This window comes from Myotis davidii, unplaced genomic scaffold, assembly GCF_000327345.1.
Source record: "Myotis davidii unplaced genomic scaffold, ASM32734v1 scaffold37, whole genome shotgun sequence".
NCBI classification, from domain to species: Eukaryota; Metazoa; Chordata; class Mammalia; order Chiroptera; family Vespertilionidae; genus Myotis; species Myotis davidii.
Window position 1 is genome coordinate 3,809,695 of NW_006289395.1, and position 21,374 is coordinate 3,831,068.

Consider the following 21,374-nt stretch of genomic DNA (forward strand, 5'->3'; position numbering starts at 1 on the left):
TTGATTTCAGAGAGGAAGGGAGAGAGAGAGAGAGATAGACACAGCAATGATGAGAGAGAATCATTGATCAGCTGCCTCCTGCACGCCCCCTACTGGGAATCGAGCGCACAACCTGGGCATGTGCCCTGACCAGGAATCAAACTGTGACCTCCTGGTTCATAGGTCAATGCTCAACCACTGAGTCACAACAGTCAGACATAGGGCTGTTCTTCATAACAACCTTCAATAGACTTTAGACTGAATTCCAATAAATAAAACTGACATGATGCTGTGAGCTCTCTGCTCCTGCTGCTTTGGTTGGCTCAGACATGGTTTCAAATATCAGGATGAGTCAGTATTTCCTAACTACAACTCTCCCTCGCTGTTGTTTCTTTTGACCAAACTATTGATACATATTGCATGGAAAAGAGCTAGAGACTGTACTCCTGAGAAGCACAAATACTCTGCATTGTGTAATAGACAGTGAATCTGAGAGCAGTTCACATCTGCTTGTGAAAACGAAGAAGCCAAGCAAAAATGTGTGCCTCATCTGCAGGCAGAGCTGAGTCAAGGATGTGCCTGTACTGTCCCCATGGACACCACTGTTTTCCACTTGCTTCTCATGCATAGAGGTGGGTGATCAGAGCATCACCATGCACCTCACAAAGCAGGGACAAAACCACTTCAATGCAGACTTTTTGGAGCACGACTAGCCATGTGCCACCCCAGGCAATGTGAAATTCTCAATGCAGACTTTCTAGTTTGAACACTGCCCTGGCACGGTACCTTCAGGGATAAACAGTTTGCAAAATGAATAAGATAATGTGTATGAGATTTTGTGTAAACTGGATAAAAATTAGGGAACACCTACAAAAACTAACTTCAGATGTCTAGAAGGTGATGTATGTCAGAGGTTGGCAAACAGGTCTTGTAAAGGGTCAGAGTCAATCTTTGAGGCTTTGCAGGCCATACAGTCTCTCACATCTACTCACGTCTAGGGTTCCAGCATGAAAGAGTCTTAGACACTACGCGAACAAGTGGTAGAGCTATATTCCAATAAAACTGTTTGCAGGCCAGGTTTGGTCCATGGACTGTAGTTTGCCACCCTGTATCTATGCCATTGTTTCTGGTAGTAATTTACCCACAAAGACCAATTTTCTCATCAAGTTATTCCTAATAATCTAATGGAAAATATTTAAATATTCATTCAGTATAAAAAGAATGATTAGCCTTCTCATCCTTAGATATAGGTGGAAAATGCATGTGTCTCAATCACCCAACAGTAGACCCATAGTCACCAACAAGATAAAATTCAGACCAACTCATTCACGAACTCTTTTAGCGGTATAGCAGTGCAGTGTTTATATTTCCATCCAAACCAGTAGTCTATATGGAATTCCTATGGTATAACCCTTATTGACTTCGGAGAGAAGAAGGGAGAAGGAGAGAGAGAGAGAAACATCAATGATGAGAGAGAACCATTGATAGTCTGCCTCCTGCACACCCCCTACTAGGAATTGAGCCTGCAAACTGCGTATGTGCCCTGACAGGAAATCAAACCATGATCTCCTGGTTCATGGGTCAACACTCAACCACTGACCCACACTGGCCAGGCTGCTTAATGTTTTATAAGATAGAGTTCCAGTCAAAATCTTGATTTCCCCGAGTTGCTGCTCTACTATCAAAATAGCCTCAGAACTATGGAGTCTTTTTTGGATGTGAGTTCAGACAGTTTGCTCTGCAGACCTCTGACTGGGCAACCCTTCCTTATTATTGTTAATCTAAATAGCCTGTGAGCTTAGCTGCCCAACTATGCGATGGGTAATTATTTGGTGTAAGATTAAGACGGATTTGCATAGAAGTGAGGAAAGGCTGTGTTGGACTCAGTTAACCACTTGAAAATAAATTAAATTCTTATCTCAGGACATAATACAATAATTCCATCTATATGGAAGATTAAAATGCCAAAGTGAAAACATAAAAGAATAGGGAAAACAATATTTGTGCCATCTGGGAATGAGAATGTTCTCTTTGAGAATATCCCAACACTAGACCCGGAGTCTGTGCTCAAAAATGGCTTTTTGAATTATATATTAATAAATTGCCAAAGAGGCTAAAAACAGAGGAAAATACAGATAAGCTTAACTACATTTGAATTCATTTGCAAGTCAAAAAATTAAATTAAAAGACAAAATGGGGAAAACATTGTGATATGTGATACAGGTAGGATAATATCCTTTATATAGAGAATTCTTAAAAAATTTTTAAAAGGGTAAAAACAAGATAATCACCCCAATGGGGGAGAAATGAACAAAAGTATTCAAACATATTTCCCCTGTCAAACAAGGGAAATTTATTAAAGTATCAATCTCTCTATTAATCAATGAAAAAAAAACCTTTCATCTTAGCAAAAATCAGTCTCTCCCCCCCCTCAAAAAAAGATAATATTAGGTGCTACCCAGAGTGCACTGTGCTCTCATGCAGAATTAAAATAAGTATAAATCATCTACATTGCTATCAGGAAATTAAACCAAAATCTTTAAAATTACACTTCCTAATCTAGAAATTCTGATTTTAGAAATTTTTCCCCATGGAAAACAATTAAGGACATGAAAAAAGTTCTGCCTATAGATGTTTAAAGTATTGCTTATAATATCACTGAAATGGAAACAACTTCAGTATCGAACAATGGGGAACTAGTTTAAAGAAACAATTATGATGCATCTATGTAGTTGGATGCTAAACCACTGTTTACAATCATCACAGAAAAGTTCATTATTGACTGGAAAATATTCAAAGTATTCAGTCACTAAAAAGCACATCATCAATCAATTTGTTTAGCATTGTCCCATTTTGAATGGAAAAAATAACATCTTTTTTTAGTTCATTTTTATTTTCTAGTCTTTGCAGAATTAGACATGTTATTTATATAATTTTTAAAAATTAAAACCAGTAACAACTGGAGTTATTTTCAGAAGAGAGACAGACACTGCTGGAGACTCCCGAGAGCCCAGTGAATGAGCACAGGCGTGAATGCCTCCTTCCCATCTCCTCTTGCTTCATCCCACTGAGAGGAGGTCTCAGAACTCATGGTGTCGAGTTCTAGAAGCACCACAGGAAGGAGGTCTCAGAACTCCATGGTGTCGAGTTCTAGAAGCATCATGCTGTCAAGGATAGTCACTTATTTAAGACTAGTGGCCCAGTGCACAAAATTCGTGCATGGGGGTGGGGGGTTGTCCCTCAGCCCAGCCTGCACCCTCTCCAACTGGGACCCCTCGGAGGATGTCCGACTGCCGGTTTAGGCCTGATCCAAACCGGCAGATAACCCTCTTGCAATCTGGGACTGCTGGCTTCTAACCGCTCACCTGCCTGCCAGCCTGATTGCCCCTAACCGCCTCTGCCTTGGCCCCGCTACCATGGCTTTGTCCAGAAGGATGTCCAAAAGGTCTCCTGGTCTAATCAGCATATTACCCTTTTATTAGTATAGAGAAGGCTCTCCATACTCAAGAGGTAAAGAAGCTGTGTGTGACTTTTTCATGGACAAAGCGAGCATATGTTTTATAGCGAGACAGCTGAACACTAGGACAATGGTAGACATTTCTGAGTCTAACAAGTGAATTTGCTTCACTATGGTATTATGCAGCAAAGGTGAATTTATTAATTGTTCTTTCTTCACCATTGGGGATATCAGCTGATGTTTGTTATTTTACTGCAATAGTCAGGATTTACTGCAATATGGTCAGGATTCCCAGGAGACCAGTAAAGTCAGTTCAGTTGTCTCAGTACTGCTCTGCGTAGCATGTGCCCATGGCAAGATCACCTGTGAAGTTTTGGTGAACAAGCAGTAGCTCAGATCTGGTTAGTGAGGGTTGATGGTGGCTCTGCAGTCACCTGTCTGGGTTCATCACTCTCTGCCATGACCAACAGCCCCATGACCTGGGCATGTTACTACTCTGTGTCTCAGTTTCTTCATCTATGAAATGGGGATAATACTAACCCTACCTCTGAAGAGTTGCTGTAAAGATTAAATAGGGCAATATACACAATATACATAAAGAACATAGTGTCTAAAGTTTATTGAGTCTATTATATTTACGACATTGACACTAATCAGTGGCTCCTGGAGTAGGCCAAGCCCTCCCCCAGGATAGCAAGGCTTGTTTTTGTGTGTGTGTTTGTTTTCCATTTTATTCCAGCCCCTGAAGACTTCCCCACCACACATACCCCAATTCTCAGCACGTGATTTCCAGGGTCTCCCCCAAGTGTTATCAAAGGGAGTTCCACACCCTTCTGCATTGGGTACACAGACACCTGAGAATGGGTGTGGTGATGTTGGTGCCACTGGTCTTTCTGAGAGAGTGGGGGACAGGAGGCAGCATCGCTCCTCCTCTCACCTCTCACATTTCATTGAGAGCCTTAAATGAAGACCTCCTTGGGGACCTGGAAGATGCAAGTGTGGACAGCAGCTTTAGGTGTGCAATTGAGCTTTGCCTGTTAGCCACAAAGCCTCCCTGTCTGCCCTATCTGAAACCAACAACCAGTAGGAATGAGTTCCCCAATGAAGAAATGTAACCAAGTATTTATTATCAGTCCTCTTTACCTCTTCTACCTGGCCCTAGCTCGTTAAACATGAAGACTAGAAATTGCAGAGGCCTCAGTTTGAAAGTAACATCGGAATTGATTCAGCTCCCTTTATCTCCCACTTACATTTCTAGTCTTAGTCCCTTTGCTATAACAAATTATCATAGATTGAGTGGCTCATAAGCAACAGAGACTTATTTCTCACTGTTCTGAAGGCTGGGAGTCCAAGATCAGGGTGACAGTCTGGTGGGGTTCCAGTGAGAGCTCTTCCAGGTTGCAGACTGTCAAATCCTTGTATCCTCACCTGCAGAAAGGGCTAGAGAGCTCTGTGGGATCTTTTATAAAGCACTAATCCCATTCATGAGGTCTCCACCCTCGTGACCTATTACCTTCCAAAGGCCCCACCTCCGAATACCATCACATTGAGGTTAGGATGTCAATATATGAATTTTGAGGGGATGCCAACATTCAGTCCATAACACCTCCAGACTGATTTCCTTCCTCATTCTAGTCTTTTCCAGTGATCAATCCTTAGAAAACAAGGCCTTTGTCATATCACCTTTCTGTTTGTGAACCAATAGCCTTTCAGAATAAAGTCAGAGTCTTCAACCTGCCATTAAACACTGCCATAATCTAGCCCTGGCCAAGTGGTTCAGTTGGTTGGAGCATTATCTCGTATAACAAAAGGTTTGGGGTTCAGTTTCCAGTACAGGCACATACTTAAGTTGAGGGTTATGGGAGGCAACTGGTTGATGTTTCTTTTCTCTCTCTCTCTCTCTCTCTCTCTCTCTCTCTCTCTCTCTCTCATCCCAATATATGCCCATGATCTAATTATCTAATCCTAACATCTGTCCTGCAAGCTCCACCCTTTTCACTCTTGGATTTCTTTTGCATGAAACAAGTGCCTACCTCTGATTTCCTACCCCAAGTCCAAATTCAAGTCTCTTGTACAGCCTTGTTCAAGATTTCCCTTCTTTATGAAGCCTACCTTAATTATACTCTAAAAAATTGTTCAAAATATTTTATGTACCCTCTGAAATTATATATACATGTATTGTTTGATTCAAAAATATGTATTGAGCTCTAATCGCTTTGGCTCAGCGGATAGAGCGTCAGCCTGCGGACTCAAGGATCCCAGGTTCAATTCCGGTCAAGGGCATGTACCTTGGTTGCGGGCACATCCCCAGTGGGGAGTGTGCAGGAGGCAACTGATTGATGTTTATCTCTCATCAATGTTTCTGACTCTCTATCCCTCTCCCTTCCTCTCTGTAAAAAAAAAAATCAATAAAATGTATTTTTAAAAAATGTATTGAACACCTATTGTGTGCAAGTAGGATTACAGCAGACCCACCTTCATATCTACCCCAGTGTTTAGCATAATGGGCTCATTTGTTCATCTAATAGATGCTTACCAAGTGAAAGCACTGTTAGACAACTTGGGAAATACAAAGATGAATCCTCTCTCACTCACCATTATCCACTTGCAGTGACACTTAGAGCATATTGGAAGAGACAAGGCATGTACATATTTAATTATAACACAATGTAGGAAGTGCTAAGTGCCCCCAAGAAATGACAGAGCATGAGAGAGTTCATGGTGAGGAGAGATTGCTTGCAGCTGAAGGGACTAGAAGAGGCCACAACAGAAGGACAGTCTTTTAGCTGGACTTGAAGGGTGGGTAAGAATTTATCAAGTGGCCCAGGAGGAAGAGACATTGCAGGCAGAAGGAATAAGTGCAGTAAAGTGATGACTTATGACTGCATGTGAGTTGGGCCTAAGAAGGTCATGGGCAGGAGAGCGGGCTTAGGGGGCAGAGGACCCCAGCATGGTCACCATTTTCCAGAGGGCCATGACTCACCGCCTGGAAGCAGAGCTCTCCATGGTGGTCCCCCGAAAAAGAGCACTCACTCCCTTAACTCCTGGTCTCCTGTGCCCCTGGCAGTTGGCTGGCTTCTGCTAAGCTGCAGGCACTGATTGGATGATGATTTTTAGGTGAAAAAATAGAAGGGCTGCAATGGGAAGTTAGAATGTTGTCATCTGTGAGGAAATACAGGAACAGCTGAGAAAGAGCTGCATTGCTCTGAGCTGAGTCTGGGATAGCTTTCACAGAAGTGTACAGTGTGGGTGTGAGACCGGGTCCTGGAGATGAGAAATTGTATGAGATTTTCTCCAAGTACCAGCCATTTATTACCATTTAGCAAACCAACAGAATGTAGATCCCCAGAGAAACTCATCTTCCCCGCCCCCCACCTCCCCAACTAGAAACTGCAGCTCTGTAGCTGATGCTGCAGGTGAGTCTATGCTTGCACATTCTAGCAAAATGATAGTATCGTGTACAGCTCAAGCGCACTGTGTTTGGGGTGTTTAGCTGTGAGTTTGAATGTGGGTTCAGCCACTTATTTTCTGTGTAGCCTTTGGAAACTCAGTGTCATTTATAGAATGTGAAAGACCTCATAGAATCATTGTGACATTTCAATGGCATGATGCTTATATACTGCTTGGCACAATAACTTACAACAAATGACAGCTGATAAAAAAAAAGATGATTGTCTTTGCCCAAACACAGTAAAACTCCATTTATACTGGGATAGGAAAGCCTGTGGTTTCTTGGGCAGACACCAGGCTTGGAATGCCCTCCAAATGGTATTATAATGTAAAGAACAAATGTAAAGGTTCAAAATGGACCCAGATCATACACAGATGTTACATCTAAATGGGAAATATAATACTGTCAGGTACACTCAGAGCTTATAGTAGTTACAGGACAGATGCAGATCCCTGGGGACCTACTTTTTATTTGGGATATTTTGGGGTTTCCCAAAAGGCTGCCTGCCCTCTAAATATCAATCATCCCTTGGTTCTTATTATTTCAACTGGAGTCACCTTCTGCGATATTGAGCCACTTTGTGTCACCCGGATGTGCTGGCTACCTACGTCAAGCTTGGGAAATTATAGGATGGGGCGCCTGATAGTGGGGGTGAGAAGGGTCTGAGATTTGCCACAGAATCTCACAACAATCCTACTTCTGAGGGAATATCACAGCCTTTCCACCTCCTTGGGGAGCCCACCTGATGGTGGCAGCTTGGCGCAGTGTCAGAGGCCACGACGACCCAGCCTCCCCGGGACACCTCATCACACACCTGGTACTCATACTCTACCCCGCCCCCATGCACTCCCAGGGCATTCCAAGGTTGACTTTCCATGGATCTGATTCAAATAGCTCTCAGGGACTTGCTGGTCTTTATTGCCAGAAGGATGATCATTCTCTTGGAGCCAAGGGGATGGTAAATACTCCTTTTGTGGTGATGAAAATAACGCTAGCAGAACAAACATAGCTCCAGTGCCTTCAGGCTCAGACGTGCCAAAGCTGTCCCAAAGACGCAGATCATAGCAGGTGGCGGGCAGCTCTCTCAGGGAATCCTAAAGTTTGTCTTTTTAAGTGAATTTGGCAGAAGACACATTGTTTTTCTGTGTGGGCATGAAAACCCAAGGATGCCATTTGTTTCAGCAGAATTGAACATGAAAATCCTTGCCAGACGTGGGGAAACAGAGCAGGTCCACTCGGGAGGCACTCCCACAGGTCGGCCTCTCTGTTGTGGGCCCTGGGGGTCCCTCAGCCAAAGCCTTTGCAGTAAAAGAAGACACAGAGAAGGAGAGAGAATGGACAGGGGCACAGGGATTGAGGCTCTCACAATGCCATTGGCAACCAACCAGTCAACTTGGAGGAATCCCACCATCTGACACCATGACTCACAGGCCTGCCTCTCTACATTGCTCTTTTCATGCCACCAAGATTTAAAGGGTTGTGTCTGATACATTCAAATGGCAACAAATCCTCAAGAAGTATGCAGTGTGGGTTGAATTTGAGGTGGGACTGGGGTGGGATGCCTTACTCCTCCATATAGACCAGCGGTTCTCAACTTGTGGGTCGCGACCCCTTTGGCGGTCGAACGACCCTTTCACAGGGGTTGCCTAAGACCATCCTGCATATCAGATATTTGCATTACCATTCATAACAGCAGCAACATTACAGTTATGGGTCACAACATGAGGAACTGTATTTAAAGGGCCAGAAGGTTGAGAACCACTGATAAAGAGTCATAAATGGACACACATAAGCTATTACAACCCACAAATCTGGCTACAGGCCCAGGAAATTTACCACTCTGAGCCTGAAGAAGAGGGTAGAAGACAGGAAGAGAGAAAGTAGGATAGGTGATCAAGTATCACCATGGCCTCTTGTCCATTTTCTGTCACCTCAAGAGTTGATTGACCTACTCATTCATTCTTCATTCAAAAAGTTGTACAAGTGTCTCCAAAGAACTCAGCCCAAGGAGTATTGTGTTAAGTAAGGTAAACACAAAAGAAGAGTGATTGACCTCCACTTCCAGAAATGGTCAGGGTATTAATAGTACCCAGGGGAGAAGTGACTTACAGGCAGAACCATCTTTGAATAAAGAAGTGACTCAGAGAAGTAAATATATATAATGGTTTTTAATAAATGCTCCAATTATCAGAAGGGCAGGGAGCATCATTGCGCATTGGAGGGCCTGAGGATGACTTTATGGAGATGGAACTGGAATTTTTTCTTCACGGATTGGGAGGGTTTGGGGTAAGTAAAGAGGAGAAGAGCAAGTTCGGTGGGAAATGTTCCTGAGCAAAGCACAGAGGTGGTGGTGGTGGTTGGGAATAGCAGAGGGAAAACCAGTCCCTATGACTCCCTGATGTGTTGGTTGAGATGAAATGGGACTAGACCATGGGCAGCTTTGAAAATTCAGTGACCTCTGCATTTTTCAAAGTGTGGTCCAGATTCCAGCTGCAGAAGAATCACCTGGGGCCTGTCTCAGTTCACCTAAATCCAAACTCATGGTATGGGTGAGGGGCCCAGAGTTCTTTTTATGAGTGCCTCAGTTCAAAAGTCTTTGGCCTTAGGCATCTAAGCTTTATCCTATTGGTAGTTTATAATATTTTCAGGCTAAATGCCAGGATGAAATTAGCATTTTAAAAAGACTAATCTATCTCTGGATCTGTTTTTGTTCATCAGTTTATGTTAAAGGTAGGGGAGTGAGGGGGTAAGAGGGAAAGATCAACCAAAGGACTTATATGCATGCATATAAGCATAACCAATGGACACAGATACCAAAGGGGTGAGAACATGAACAGGAGTGTGGTGGAGGAGCAATGGGGGGATAAGGCCACATATGTAATATCTTAATCAATAAAGAAGAAAAAAAGACTAATCTAGCAGGAGTATGCCAAGTGGACCCAAAGAGGAAGACACCAGAGGCAGAGCAGAAATTAGAACGTTATCATAGCAATTCCAGAGTGTGTGATAAGGACTAAGGCTTGAAAATCTGTAGCCAATATGCATATTACCTCTGTTTTGTACTCTCAGGATCCCATTGATCAAGTCATCGTGTATGTCTTTGGGTATTATTTGTACCCCACAACCATCCTATGACTCACTAAACAGAAATTGCTTTTGCTACATCTCTTAGCGAATTATCACCAGGAATGTCTAATCCAAATCACTCTTCTCTTTCACCTTCTCCCTATTACACACACACACACACACACACACACACACACACACACGCACACAAATGCATGCATATACATACTTATAGCTACATCTAAATCTCTATCTATGTACACAGTTTCTTTGCTCCACAGAGAAAACTAGCCATTTCCCTTTGCAGTTAAATCAGACACCAACGTGAGGAAACTCATTGTGGGCTCCAGCAGCTTCAAGGCTGCAGAGGCGGGGGTTGGGCAGATTCTGAGTCTAAGAGACCTGCTAGCCACTGGTGATCCACAAGCTCTCAGAGGGCAGAGGGCCCCACCTTGCTTCTCTGCTTCCTTGGAGCTCAGGTGGAGATTGTTTTGTCACTTTATAGTCTTGTCAGCATATCGATCGATGAGTCCTGAGCACTAATTAATAGTTATGCTATACAGCCCAATCCATCAGGACACTGAAGACCCCGACTGGGCACTGTGCCAAGGCCCAGGACTGCCTGAAGAGAGAGGGAGAGAGGAGACTGGTCATTGAGCAAGTGGAGATGTGATCCATTGATAAGTCTGGGGAGAGACAGGATGGTAAATCTAACAGACCATACACACATCATCGCAGACAGAAGCTCCAGGCAAAGTCATTGAATGGTTAACTTCCCTGTTCTTTGTACATCTCCAATTCTGCTTTTCTCCCTTCTGCATTAACACCTAACTGCCCACACACCCCAAACTCCATTCATTACCCAGAACACCATCTGCCCAAACCGCCTTAGACCATCTTAGAATGAACTAGAGTACCATTTGTCAGAGAGGGTTAATAAAAACTGGACTGGACAGTTTTTCTATTTGACCCTCCATATCTATTCACCATCCTAACTCAGTTTCCTGGGATGCTAAGCTTTATGGGTTGCTTCTTTGGGCTCTCATGTTCTATGGATGTTAATTGGGTTTTGGGGAATCCTGGGAAGAGCTCAAAGGGATGGAGGAAAGTGAAGTTGGGATATACTTATTTCCCCGGCTACCTCCCAATACATTCATGGAGTTCTGGCTGTGTCCCTCAACCAGAGATCAGGGGTCCTGTCTACACAGCTTCCCCCTCTTTGGGTTCCAGAAGCCACTTCTTTCACCTCTCAGGCCCAGTTTGGATAAAGCCAGGCATCTTACTAGTCCCAGGGCACTGCATGATCCATTATGGGTTCCCTGCATCCTGTCTACATCTTTGAAAATAGTCACTTTATTAAAATCTCCCTAAAACACCCAATTGGATGTGTATCTGTTTTCCGGTTGTATCCTGACTGTGGTAGTTGAAAAACAAAAACAAACAAACAAAAAACACACCTTACAATCACATAACTAATACAATGGGTTATCTATGGCTAGACTTCTCAGAGCCTTTACTATGCATGATGAGTATCCAAGAAGAAGGGCAGCATATGTAGAATCCAAAACTTACTTGACCCAGAACCACCCACCATTCTCCCCACATTCCCAGAATTCAGAGTATTTCAAGGAAGCCAGATATACACTGAGAGCCAAATGCAGCCAGCAAAGTGGGGCAAAGCCACGAGAAAATGCCCAGCTCCCTGGAACCTCTGCTGGAAAACACAGAGAGGTTGTGTAAATAGCAGGCAAGCTTTCAGACAATGATGCATTGTGAGAAGATACAACCTAAGACCTAGTCCTTTCTCCACCTCCAACTCTGTGATCTTAGTCTGGTCACTTCATTTCTCTGGGCCTCTTTTTTCATATACAAAATGAGGTAGCTGAATTTGATCAGTAGATTTTTAAATGTATAAGCACTGGAATTCTTTCCTCAAGTGAAATCTTAGGTAGAAGCCCAATGTAGAAAATAGATGAAAAACAAGCTGCTCTGGGTTGAGGTAAAGTTGGGGGGGGACAGTGCTAAATCACCACTCATTAGACTTTATTTCCTAAACAGCAGCCCTGAGGCACTTCCAAGGAATCACAAGCTAGTTTTGGAAACACTGTTCTAAAAGTATCCTTAAGTGGATGATTTGATGTGACCACAAGGTAGTCTTCACATGTAATTATTGTCAAAGAAATTAAAAATGGTACAATATAAATAGACCTACCATACTCATGGATTGAAACACTCAACAGAGTAAACATGTCAATTCTCCCCAAATAATATACAGATTTAACACAATTCCTATCAACATCCTTGCAACACTTAAAACAATTAAAAGGATGATAGGACAAGCTACAGACTGGAAGAAAATATTGACAAACTACATAGCCTACAAATAACTATTATCTAGGATATAAGAACACTCAAAATTTAACAGGAAAAATGCGAACACTCTGATGAAAAAGTGGGCAAAAGTAATCAAGAGACACTGCGCTGAAGAAGATTTACAGATGAAAAAATGAGCACATGAAAAGATGGTTAGCATCATTAGCCATTAGGGAAATGCAAATTAAAGCTACAATGAGCCCAGCCAGTGTCGCTCAGTGGTTGAGTGTTGACCTATGAACCAGGTGGTTTGATTCCCAATCAGGGCACATGCCGGGGTTGCAGACTCGATCCCCTGTGTGGGTTGTGTAAGAGGCAGCCTATCAATGATTCTCTCTCAACAATGATATTTCATCTCTCTCTCCCTCTCCCTTCCTCTCTGAAATCAATTATATATGTAGCAAGCTACAATGAAATAGCACTACATAACTATCATGACTGAAAATGGCTAAGATAAAAAACAGTGGTAACACCAAATGCTGGCAAGGATGTGGAGAAAATGGGCCATTCATTCATTGTGCTGAGAATGTAAAGTGGTTCAGCCACTCTGGAAAACAGTTTGGCACATTCTTTTAAAAATTAGACATGGAACTACCATATAACCCAGCAATTGCACTCCCAGGCATTTATCCTACACAAATGAAGACTTATGTTGACATAACTTGCATGTGAATGTTTATAGCAGCTCTACTCCTAACACTGCAGAACTGAAAACAACCCAAATGTTCTTCAGCAGTTATTTAAACAGACAGTGGTACATCCGTATCAAGGAGTATTGACTACTTGGCAAAAAAAAAAAAGGAGCAAACTATTGATACGTACAACAACCTGGATGAAGTTCCAGAGTACCATGCTCCATAAATCTCCATGCAAACCTAAAGATTACATAGTGTGTCCTTCCATTTATGTAACATTCTTGAAATGACAAACTCATAGAAATGCCAGGCAGGTTATCAGGGGTTAACGAGGGGGGATGCCGAAAGGAAGCGAGTGTGGCTGTAGACAGGCAACAGGAGGGATCCTCCTCACGTGGAAATGTTTGGTATCTTGACTGTCTCAAAGTCGATATTCTGATTTTGCAAAATGTTACTTACCCCTGGGAAAACTGGCTAAAGAGTACGCAAGCTATCTGTGTTCTTTCTTATAGATGCATGTGAATCTACAATTCTCTCAGAGTAAAAATTTTAATTTTAGAAAGCAATGCAGTAAAGGCAACATTTATTTTATGTCTGCATTTGGGTGGGGCTCAGTGGGCTCGGCTTGTCTCTGCTCCACTGGTTTCCATTCGGGCAGCCAGAGGCTGGGGGCTGGAGTCCTCCGAATTCTTGCTCACTCACGTCTGCCAGTTGATGTCGGTTGTCGATGGAGACATCAGCTGGAGCTGCCAGCTCTCACATGTAGCTTTGCCCGTGGCCTGGAGGGCCTTACAGCCAGGTGGCAGGGATCCGAGGTGGAGTGTGCTGAGAGAGAGCCAGGTGAAAGCCCATCACCTTCTGCAACTTAAGCGTGGCAGTCATGCAGTGTGACTTCCGCGGCACTCTGCTCACTGAGACAGTCACAAGGGTCTTCAATTTAAAGGAGAGGGAGATAACTCTCTATCTAGTGCGGGGATGGCAAAGTTCCAGGAGAGCACCTGGGATTAGAGATACAACTGTGACTGTTAATATAAAATATAATGTGCCAATCTCCAAAGACCTGCTTTCTCTCTTCCAAAATTATAAGACCGCCCCGAGTTAACTAGTGTACATAGCTCCAGCCATGCAGAGAAACCAAATTTATCTCTTATAATGATTCCTAATTCCTGGAGAAGGAACTCTAATTGGCCCAGATACTCGCACCTGGTCGGATCAACCATGACCTAGAGTTTGGGCTGTGGGGGGAGAACAGGGTCCTGTCATACACAACTGTGAAAGGGAGATGGGGATGCCATGATAGGAGGGAAGGCAGTTCTCTGAGCAGAAGGATTCACTTATAACATCAAGCAACCCAGAAAGCACCAAAGTACACAGGTCAATTTTCTTTAAAAATTGCAAAGGCTACACGCATAAAACAACATGCCACAGAAAGGTTAGATGTCAAAGGATGGGCGAAGTTTGTCAGGCAAATGCAAACAAAGAGAAGGGAGGAGGGGTAAGATAAATACCAGATTAGGAGGATGGAAAGTGGGCATTAAATTGGACAGAAAGAGTTGCTTCATGTGGATAAAGGGAGCAAGCCCCAAAGACGATGTAGCATCACAAGCCTTTTTGTGTGGAATGATGTAGCTATGAAATACCTAAACCAATTCTACACCAAGTGTAAAGAGGAAATGACAGGTACGCGGCAGTGGCAGGAGACCTTAGCACACCTCCCTTCACCTCTGACAGGTTAAGTAGGCGAAGAATGAATTAGGATAGAGAGGAGCTGCATAATGTATTTCATGTGTCTGATTTAATAAATATATGTCATCTTTGTACTCTACAAAAAGAAAATATACCTTTCCTCTACGTACTCAGGAAACATTTACAAAAATAGATCATATATTAGCCCACAAAGGAAATCTCAATAAATTCCAAAAAGCAGAAATTGAACAGGCTCTGTTTTCTGACCACAGTGCAGTAAAACAGAAAATTAATGGCAAAAGTTCAAACCAGCAAATCCAAACACTTTGAAATTTAACAACACTCTATTCAAGAACTCTGGGTCAGAGAGAAAAGCAAGGCTGCAATTACAACTCATTCAGGAACAGCAACAATCAGAACATTCTATATCGATGCTCAGGAGATAGGGCTGGAAACAGGTTTCCAGTTAACCGCCTTATGTTACCAGAAAAGGGCCCCGCAAATGGACTAAAGATTCAGGCTCAGGAATTAGGAAACAATAATGAACCAAAGAAAATTAGGAGGCAGGAACGAGCAAGTTCAAAAGCACAAACTGAGGATTTGAAGACAAAAAGAAAAAAAAAACCTGACATGTATAAGAGGTAGTTCTTTGAAAAAGAATAATCCTATATAATAAAAAGCTAATATGCTAATGAGACAACACAGGGGAATGACCTTCTGGAACCACCTTTCAGAATGACCAGTGGGTGGGGCTGAGGGGCCCTGAGGCAGCTGGGGCTGCGAGGGCCAAGCCCCTTGCATGAATTTTGTGCATCGGGTCTCTAGTAATACAAATAAATTGCTGATCAACAGAACATTAACACTGAAAATTAAGAATAAGAAAAGGGGTATAATTTCACCTGCATAGTTTTTTGAGGGAATGTTCAGTCTTAAGCTAATAGTAAAGTTTAAAAAGTCTAATGTATTTATTTAAGAAAAACGGAAATTATGGATTTAATTTACAAGCAAAAAACATGAATGAATCGATATGTGAGGAAAAAGTTGCCAAGCATGTGAGGCAGTATGCATGATGGGTAGGGCTGTGGGCTCCGGCGCCAGCCTGCCTGGGTTCGCACCCCAGGATCACCTATTGGGAAAATTATTGCCCCTCTCCAAATTTCAGTGTCCCTAACTCTGAATGGTAATATCTATCTCCCCAAGTTGTTGTGCAGTCAACAAAATAACAAGCCACAAGGCCACTGGGATTTCCCAAGACACCAGGCATTTTTATTTTTCATTCTTTCAGGCTTCCAAAGAATAACTATTTCATATGCGATATTAATAGTTTCAAGGCATACAGAAAGGTGGAACAATATACATTTGACTTTACAAAATCATTATCTTGATATAAAAAGCTTACATGTTGCCAAAACCGGTTTGGCTCAGTGGATAGAGCGTCGGCCTGCAGACTGAAAGGTCCCAGGTTCAATACCGGTCAAGGGCATGTACCTTGGTTGCGGGCACATCCCCAGTAGGAGATGTGCAGGAGGCAGCTGATCGATGTTTCTCTCTCATCGATGTTTCTAACTCTCTATCTCTCTCCCTTTCTCTCTGTAAAAAAATCAATAAAATATATATTTTTTTTAAAAAAAAGCTTACATGTCAGCACAAAAATACAAATGTTCTGAATCTATAGAAATTACATATATACAAACAAATAGGATCTAGTGTTGTAGTGAAAGAATAAGACACAAAATCACGTAAGGGATTGCCCAGGAACCGATGAGTGGTTCAACATGAGGAAATCGGTTAGTCCACTTCATCATATTGCCAGGCAACTGGCAGTGTGTTCACCTAGAAACGCTGCTTTTAGTTATTCATTTAAGAAAATGGGACATGGCCTAAGATTTATGTTCACAGCTATTTGATGTACCATTATTAAACCTTTAAACAACCTAAATACACAGTAATAGGGGAATTTCTAAGTCTATATATTAAATAAACATATAACACTTATATATGGAAAGATACAGTAGGCTGTTCTACAGAAAAGACTAGTGTAAAAACCACATAAAATATTTTGAAGAACATTTCAAAACATGAAAGTATATTCAAGATATGCTGTCCACTACGTATAAAGACAACAGATTAAAATAGCACATGTAGCATTCATACACATGTGGAAACCATACATATTTATCTGTGTGTATGTACATATACGTATAAACATTTAGGTTGTTTCCTTCCTTTTGCTGCTACGCACATGCTGCAATGAAAAACCTCACACGTTTGCTACTTTGCACAAGTGTGAAGATCAAATCACCATATTTTTCTACATTTTAAGAACTGTAATCTAATTCTCTTCTCAAAAAGAAAAATGCTACAGGTCATTCACAGCAATATTGAGAGAGACGGGGGGGGGGGCACAGGGGAGTGGTGAGAGAAAACAAACATACATATAGTGATTTACAGGGGGAGGAAAAGAAAAGAAAATACAATAAAATGTCACTGTGGCAGTTTTGACTCTATTAATGGAATGTGAGAAGTGTTTCTCTCTAACTGGCACTCCACCATCCCACCTGGGACCTCTTTGATGCTGCTATATTGCTTAAAAACAAACAAACAAACAACAAAAGGACAATGAAGTTGGTTTTCGCCTTGCCTCGGGAGGATAGGCAGAAAATATCTATCCTTTATCCCCCTTCCTGGATTCTCTGCCCTTGCTTAAATCCAGATGCAGTACAGAATTGATTTAACCTTTGGCAAATGTTTTCCCTGGATATACTTAATATTCTGTCTTAGGAAAGGAGAATATCTTCATGTGAGGAACTCTGGCTTTCTTCCCAAATGCACACCCCATTGGATAGTGTCCATGGCTATTTCAAGAGTGTTCTGAACCAGTGCAATGATGTAATGGTTTTATTGGTATGGAAAATTTTGTCTGGTACACAAGATGATTTGTCTTAGAAATGGCCAGAGATTAGAGCTAAATGAAACCTGAACAAAAATATATATTGTGGGCCTGGATTTAGGAGATGGCTCTATGGACAGGATTTGGGGACTCGTTGGGTATGGAGGATGAAGGGAGAGAAATGGTGAATGACAACCGAAGTTTCACAATACACGCCCAGGGAACATTAGTACCATAGACAGACAGATGTTTGAACATGGCACAAAAAAATGATGAGCTCACTTTGGGTTTTAATAGCTCAGGCTAAGGGCATAAACTTCCACGAGCTGTCCATAAGCAGTTTAAACTCTAGCCCCGCAGACCAGATGGGCCTCCAGCTGGAGGGGCAGCGTTGAGAAGGTAGAGCCTCATTCTTCATGAAGACACCTGAGCCTGCGGAGCACTGGCAGGTAGAGAAGAGAAGAGGGAAGGGGATCTAGTGAAGGAGCTGGAGGATGAGGAGCCGAGGACACAATGCCCAGGGTAGGAAAGATGGTTTCAATAATAAGACATAAGGAGGTGTACACAGATGTAGCCCTAAGATGATGGCAGAGCTGTGATCCGTGGTTGAGATAAATTAAAGTAGAGACCTCATGCCTCTTCTCCCCCTGGCTTTCACTGAAATGAGATGAATGTACCTTTGAAAAATAAAAATGCAACGTTGAATTTAAGCAATACTACAGTGTCAATGTGTGCTTCAGTGATAAGCCAAACCTTCACTCAGTTTTAAAAGCTCTTGAACTCTGTGCTTTGGCAACTGTAACTCTATTCGTGTTGTGGTTTGTTTAATCCATGTGGATTTTGCATTATTAATTAAAATAAATGTTTTTTATTTTATTATTATTTCTTTTTTAATTCTCACCTGAGGACAAGCTTATTGATTGTAGAGAGAGGGGACAGGAGAGAGAGAGAGGGAGAGAGAGAGAGAGAGAGAGAGAGAGAGAGAGAGAAGAGACACATTGATTCATTGCCTCCCAGACCAGGGATCAAATCCACAACCTAAGTATGTGCCCTGAATGGGAATTGAACCTGTGACCTTTTGGTATACAGGACAATGCTCCAATCAACTGAGCCGCACCTGCCAGGGCAAAATAAGTGTTTTTTAAATATCAGGCTGTGTCATTTATACACCTGTGTATAAAGATTTGGGACGGCCCTGGCTGGTGCTTCTCAGTGGTGAGAGCATCACTGAAGGGTCGGGGTTGATTCCTGGTCAAAGGCACATACCTGGGTCGCAGGTGTGATCCCCAGCCCAGGTTTGGGTACTTGTGAGAGGCAACCAATCAATGTGTCTCTCTCACATGGAAGTTTCTCTCTCTCTCTCTCTCCCCTCCTTACTTCCCTTCCACCCTCTCTCTACAAAATAACACAAGAACAAAAACAGAAAACAGTGGTCCTCCAGTGAGGATTAACAACAACAACAAAAAGACCTGGGGCAAACCAAAGCCTCATAAGGTGTCAGCACCTTAAATTAGAGAATCCCATTCCTGGCTAGCCACACCCTAACAGCCCCTCCTCAAAGAAGGACCTACTTCCTCAGCCCAGTTCTCCACCTTATAGTCTCCCCACCCGCACTCTCCCCAGCAAAGCCTCCATCGCTGGTCAGCCAGATCTACAGCTGTGGGTGGGTCACCATGGTGACAGAGGAAGCCCTGATGCAGAAGGAGAGAGACAGAAACAGCAGAGGAAGGTTCTTTGAGCTTAATATGCTGTCCCCTGCTCTTCGTGTTTCTATGACTTCAAAAGTCCTGCACCGTTAAGATGTGCTTCATTTGACTCAGAGAAGCACATCGGAGGCCAAGGGAAGAGCTGCTGTGTTGGAGAGACAATGCAATGCCTGAACTCTTCTTTAAAATGTTCTTTTCTATGACTTTCAGGTGATCATCAGTATAACCATCCGATTTTAAGCAGTGCTACCCAGACCCCTGCACATGGTGAGAGATGGCTGAGAGTCCCCTGCATTCCATCCTCATTCCAAGTGGCTCCATCCTCATTGCTGATGCCCACTAGGGCATCAGGCATTCAGTCACTGATTCACTGAAGCTAAAGAGGTGTCAGGAGTCAGGGGTCCACCTTCCTCTAGGGCCATAGTACCTCATTCTCACTTCTAGATCATTGTTCCCTCAGTGCTCTGTCTCTGATATCAGGGTGATCTTCCATCATGAAAGAGAAAACCCGATACCCTTTCCTAACCCATTTTCACTTGCAGGCGTCAATTCCATACATTCACAGCAAGGAGTGAACATACTCCTTTGCCCAAGGCTACTTGTGGTACCATATAAAATGACAGGGGACTCGTTAAACTATATTGATCCTCCCAAACTAATCAAGATTTGATGAAACTCAAAACCAAACTGGGTTCTTTGAGGTTCAGCCTCTTGGCAGGGGAAGAAGTTGTAAGTTGGGGAGCACAGAAGAATCAGTATAGTGCGCAAGGGTAGCAAACCACGTTTCCCCTTTAGGTGCTAACATCCTGCCGCCAATTCACAACTTCGCAGTTGGAACTGCAGAGCAAAACTATTTTGGGTACCTGCTCAGAACTCGATGGAACATAAGATGGCCATGTAAATGGTGAACTAAAAGTCATTCTCTTCTCTTTGCTTGAAAGAATGTGAAAACACCATTGAATTGTAGTGAGAGAGAAACTCAAAACAAGGATATATTCTACAGCTTACCTGGCGGAGAGACCTACCTCTCTCACCTCTGAGTGTGCTCTGCTTCGGCATTGAGATGGAGAATATTACAGAGGAGGACAGAGTGGACTATTTCCATGTCCCCTCCAGTGCGAGGCTCCTAGTGTAAATATGTGATGATGAAAGCAACAGTTTAATAAGATGTTTCAGGTTGGGGAGTCAGGGAGAGCGTCTAGAAAAAATTAGAACTGGGAGAAACTGAAGAGATCCGTTAAAAGTTGATACTATTTCTCATTCATCACCATTTCTAGGCATGGTGATGTTGGGAGTGGCAATAGAGACATTTTGGAGAAAGAATCGGGAAAATTTAATTATAACCAATATGGCTGATAGGAGTCAATTGTGAGTGAGCTACGGTTAATTAGAAGAATGGGGGTTCTTATGAATACAATCTAAGGAATAAGGAAAGCAGCCAGTGGGTCCAGGAGATGGAGTTAGGATGGTGAGTTCGGATCTGGACATTTAGAGCTGGATATGATCATAGGATGTGCAAAAAAAGTCATTCAAGAAGCAGTTAGCAATGCGTACAAGTCTGGAGGGAGGTTACAGCTGAAGATGTAAGTTATGCTTTGGAAGCAGTAACAGAAGCCTTGGGAGTGGGAGCAATCTGTGCAAGCAGGCTGACAGAGAAAAGCAGAAGGCGGAACAGAGAGCCTGGGGGATGCCCCTGGTGATGAAGCAGCAGCAGGAAGAGAAGCCAGAAAGGGCGAGCGGAGAATGCCTCACATCTCAGTGACATCCTGAAAGAACGGCCATGCGCTGGTTTTCCCCAGAAGGAGCCAACACAAGCACGGCCTCCTAATTACAACAGGAGAAATTTTTTTTTCTTCCCCATCCTCCTACTTTCCTTTTCTGCCTGGTGTCAGGAGATGAGGTTAATGAGACCTGGTCCCTGCCCTTGAGCAGCTCACAACCTAGTGGAGGCAGAGTTTTCTCTCTACTCATGCTTTTCCCAGGAGCTGGCAGAGCAACTATTAAGAAAGGAGGTGACCTGTGTCCACGTGATTAACCAAAAAGCATTAATTGGATCACTATCTTGAGCCAAACACTATGAAGGCATCAGAAAAATTGGGGGGGGGGGGGGAAGAACGCTGCAGCCAAGGAG

At 42.9% G+C, this 21,374-nt stretch overlaps 1 protein-coding gene across 1 annotated transcript in view; it reads left to right on the top strand.

Annotated features, from left to right (window-relative positions):
• The window catches only part of SHISA6 (shisa family member 6), a gene marked incomplete at its 5' end in the record, with an annotated part of 302,789 nt that overhangs the window by 276,232 nt on the left and 5,183 nt on the right, over positions 1-21,374 (top strand). Inside the window, one exon of the mRNA XM_006761731.2 lies at positions 19,454-19,510. Within this exon, the coding sequence (XP_006761794.1) occupies positions 19,454-19,510 (57 nt within the window). The remainder of the gene's footprint in view (positions 1-19,453; positions 19,511-21,374) is intronic.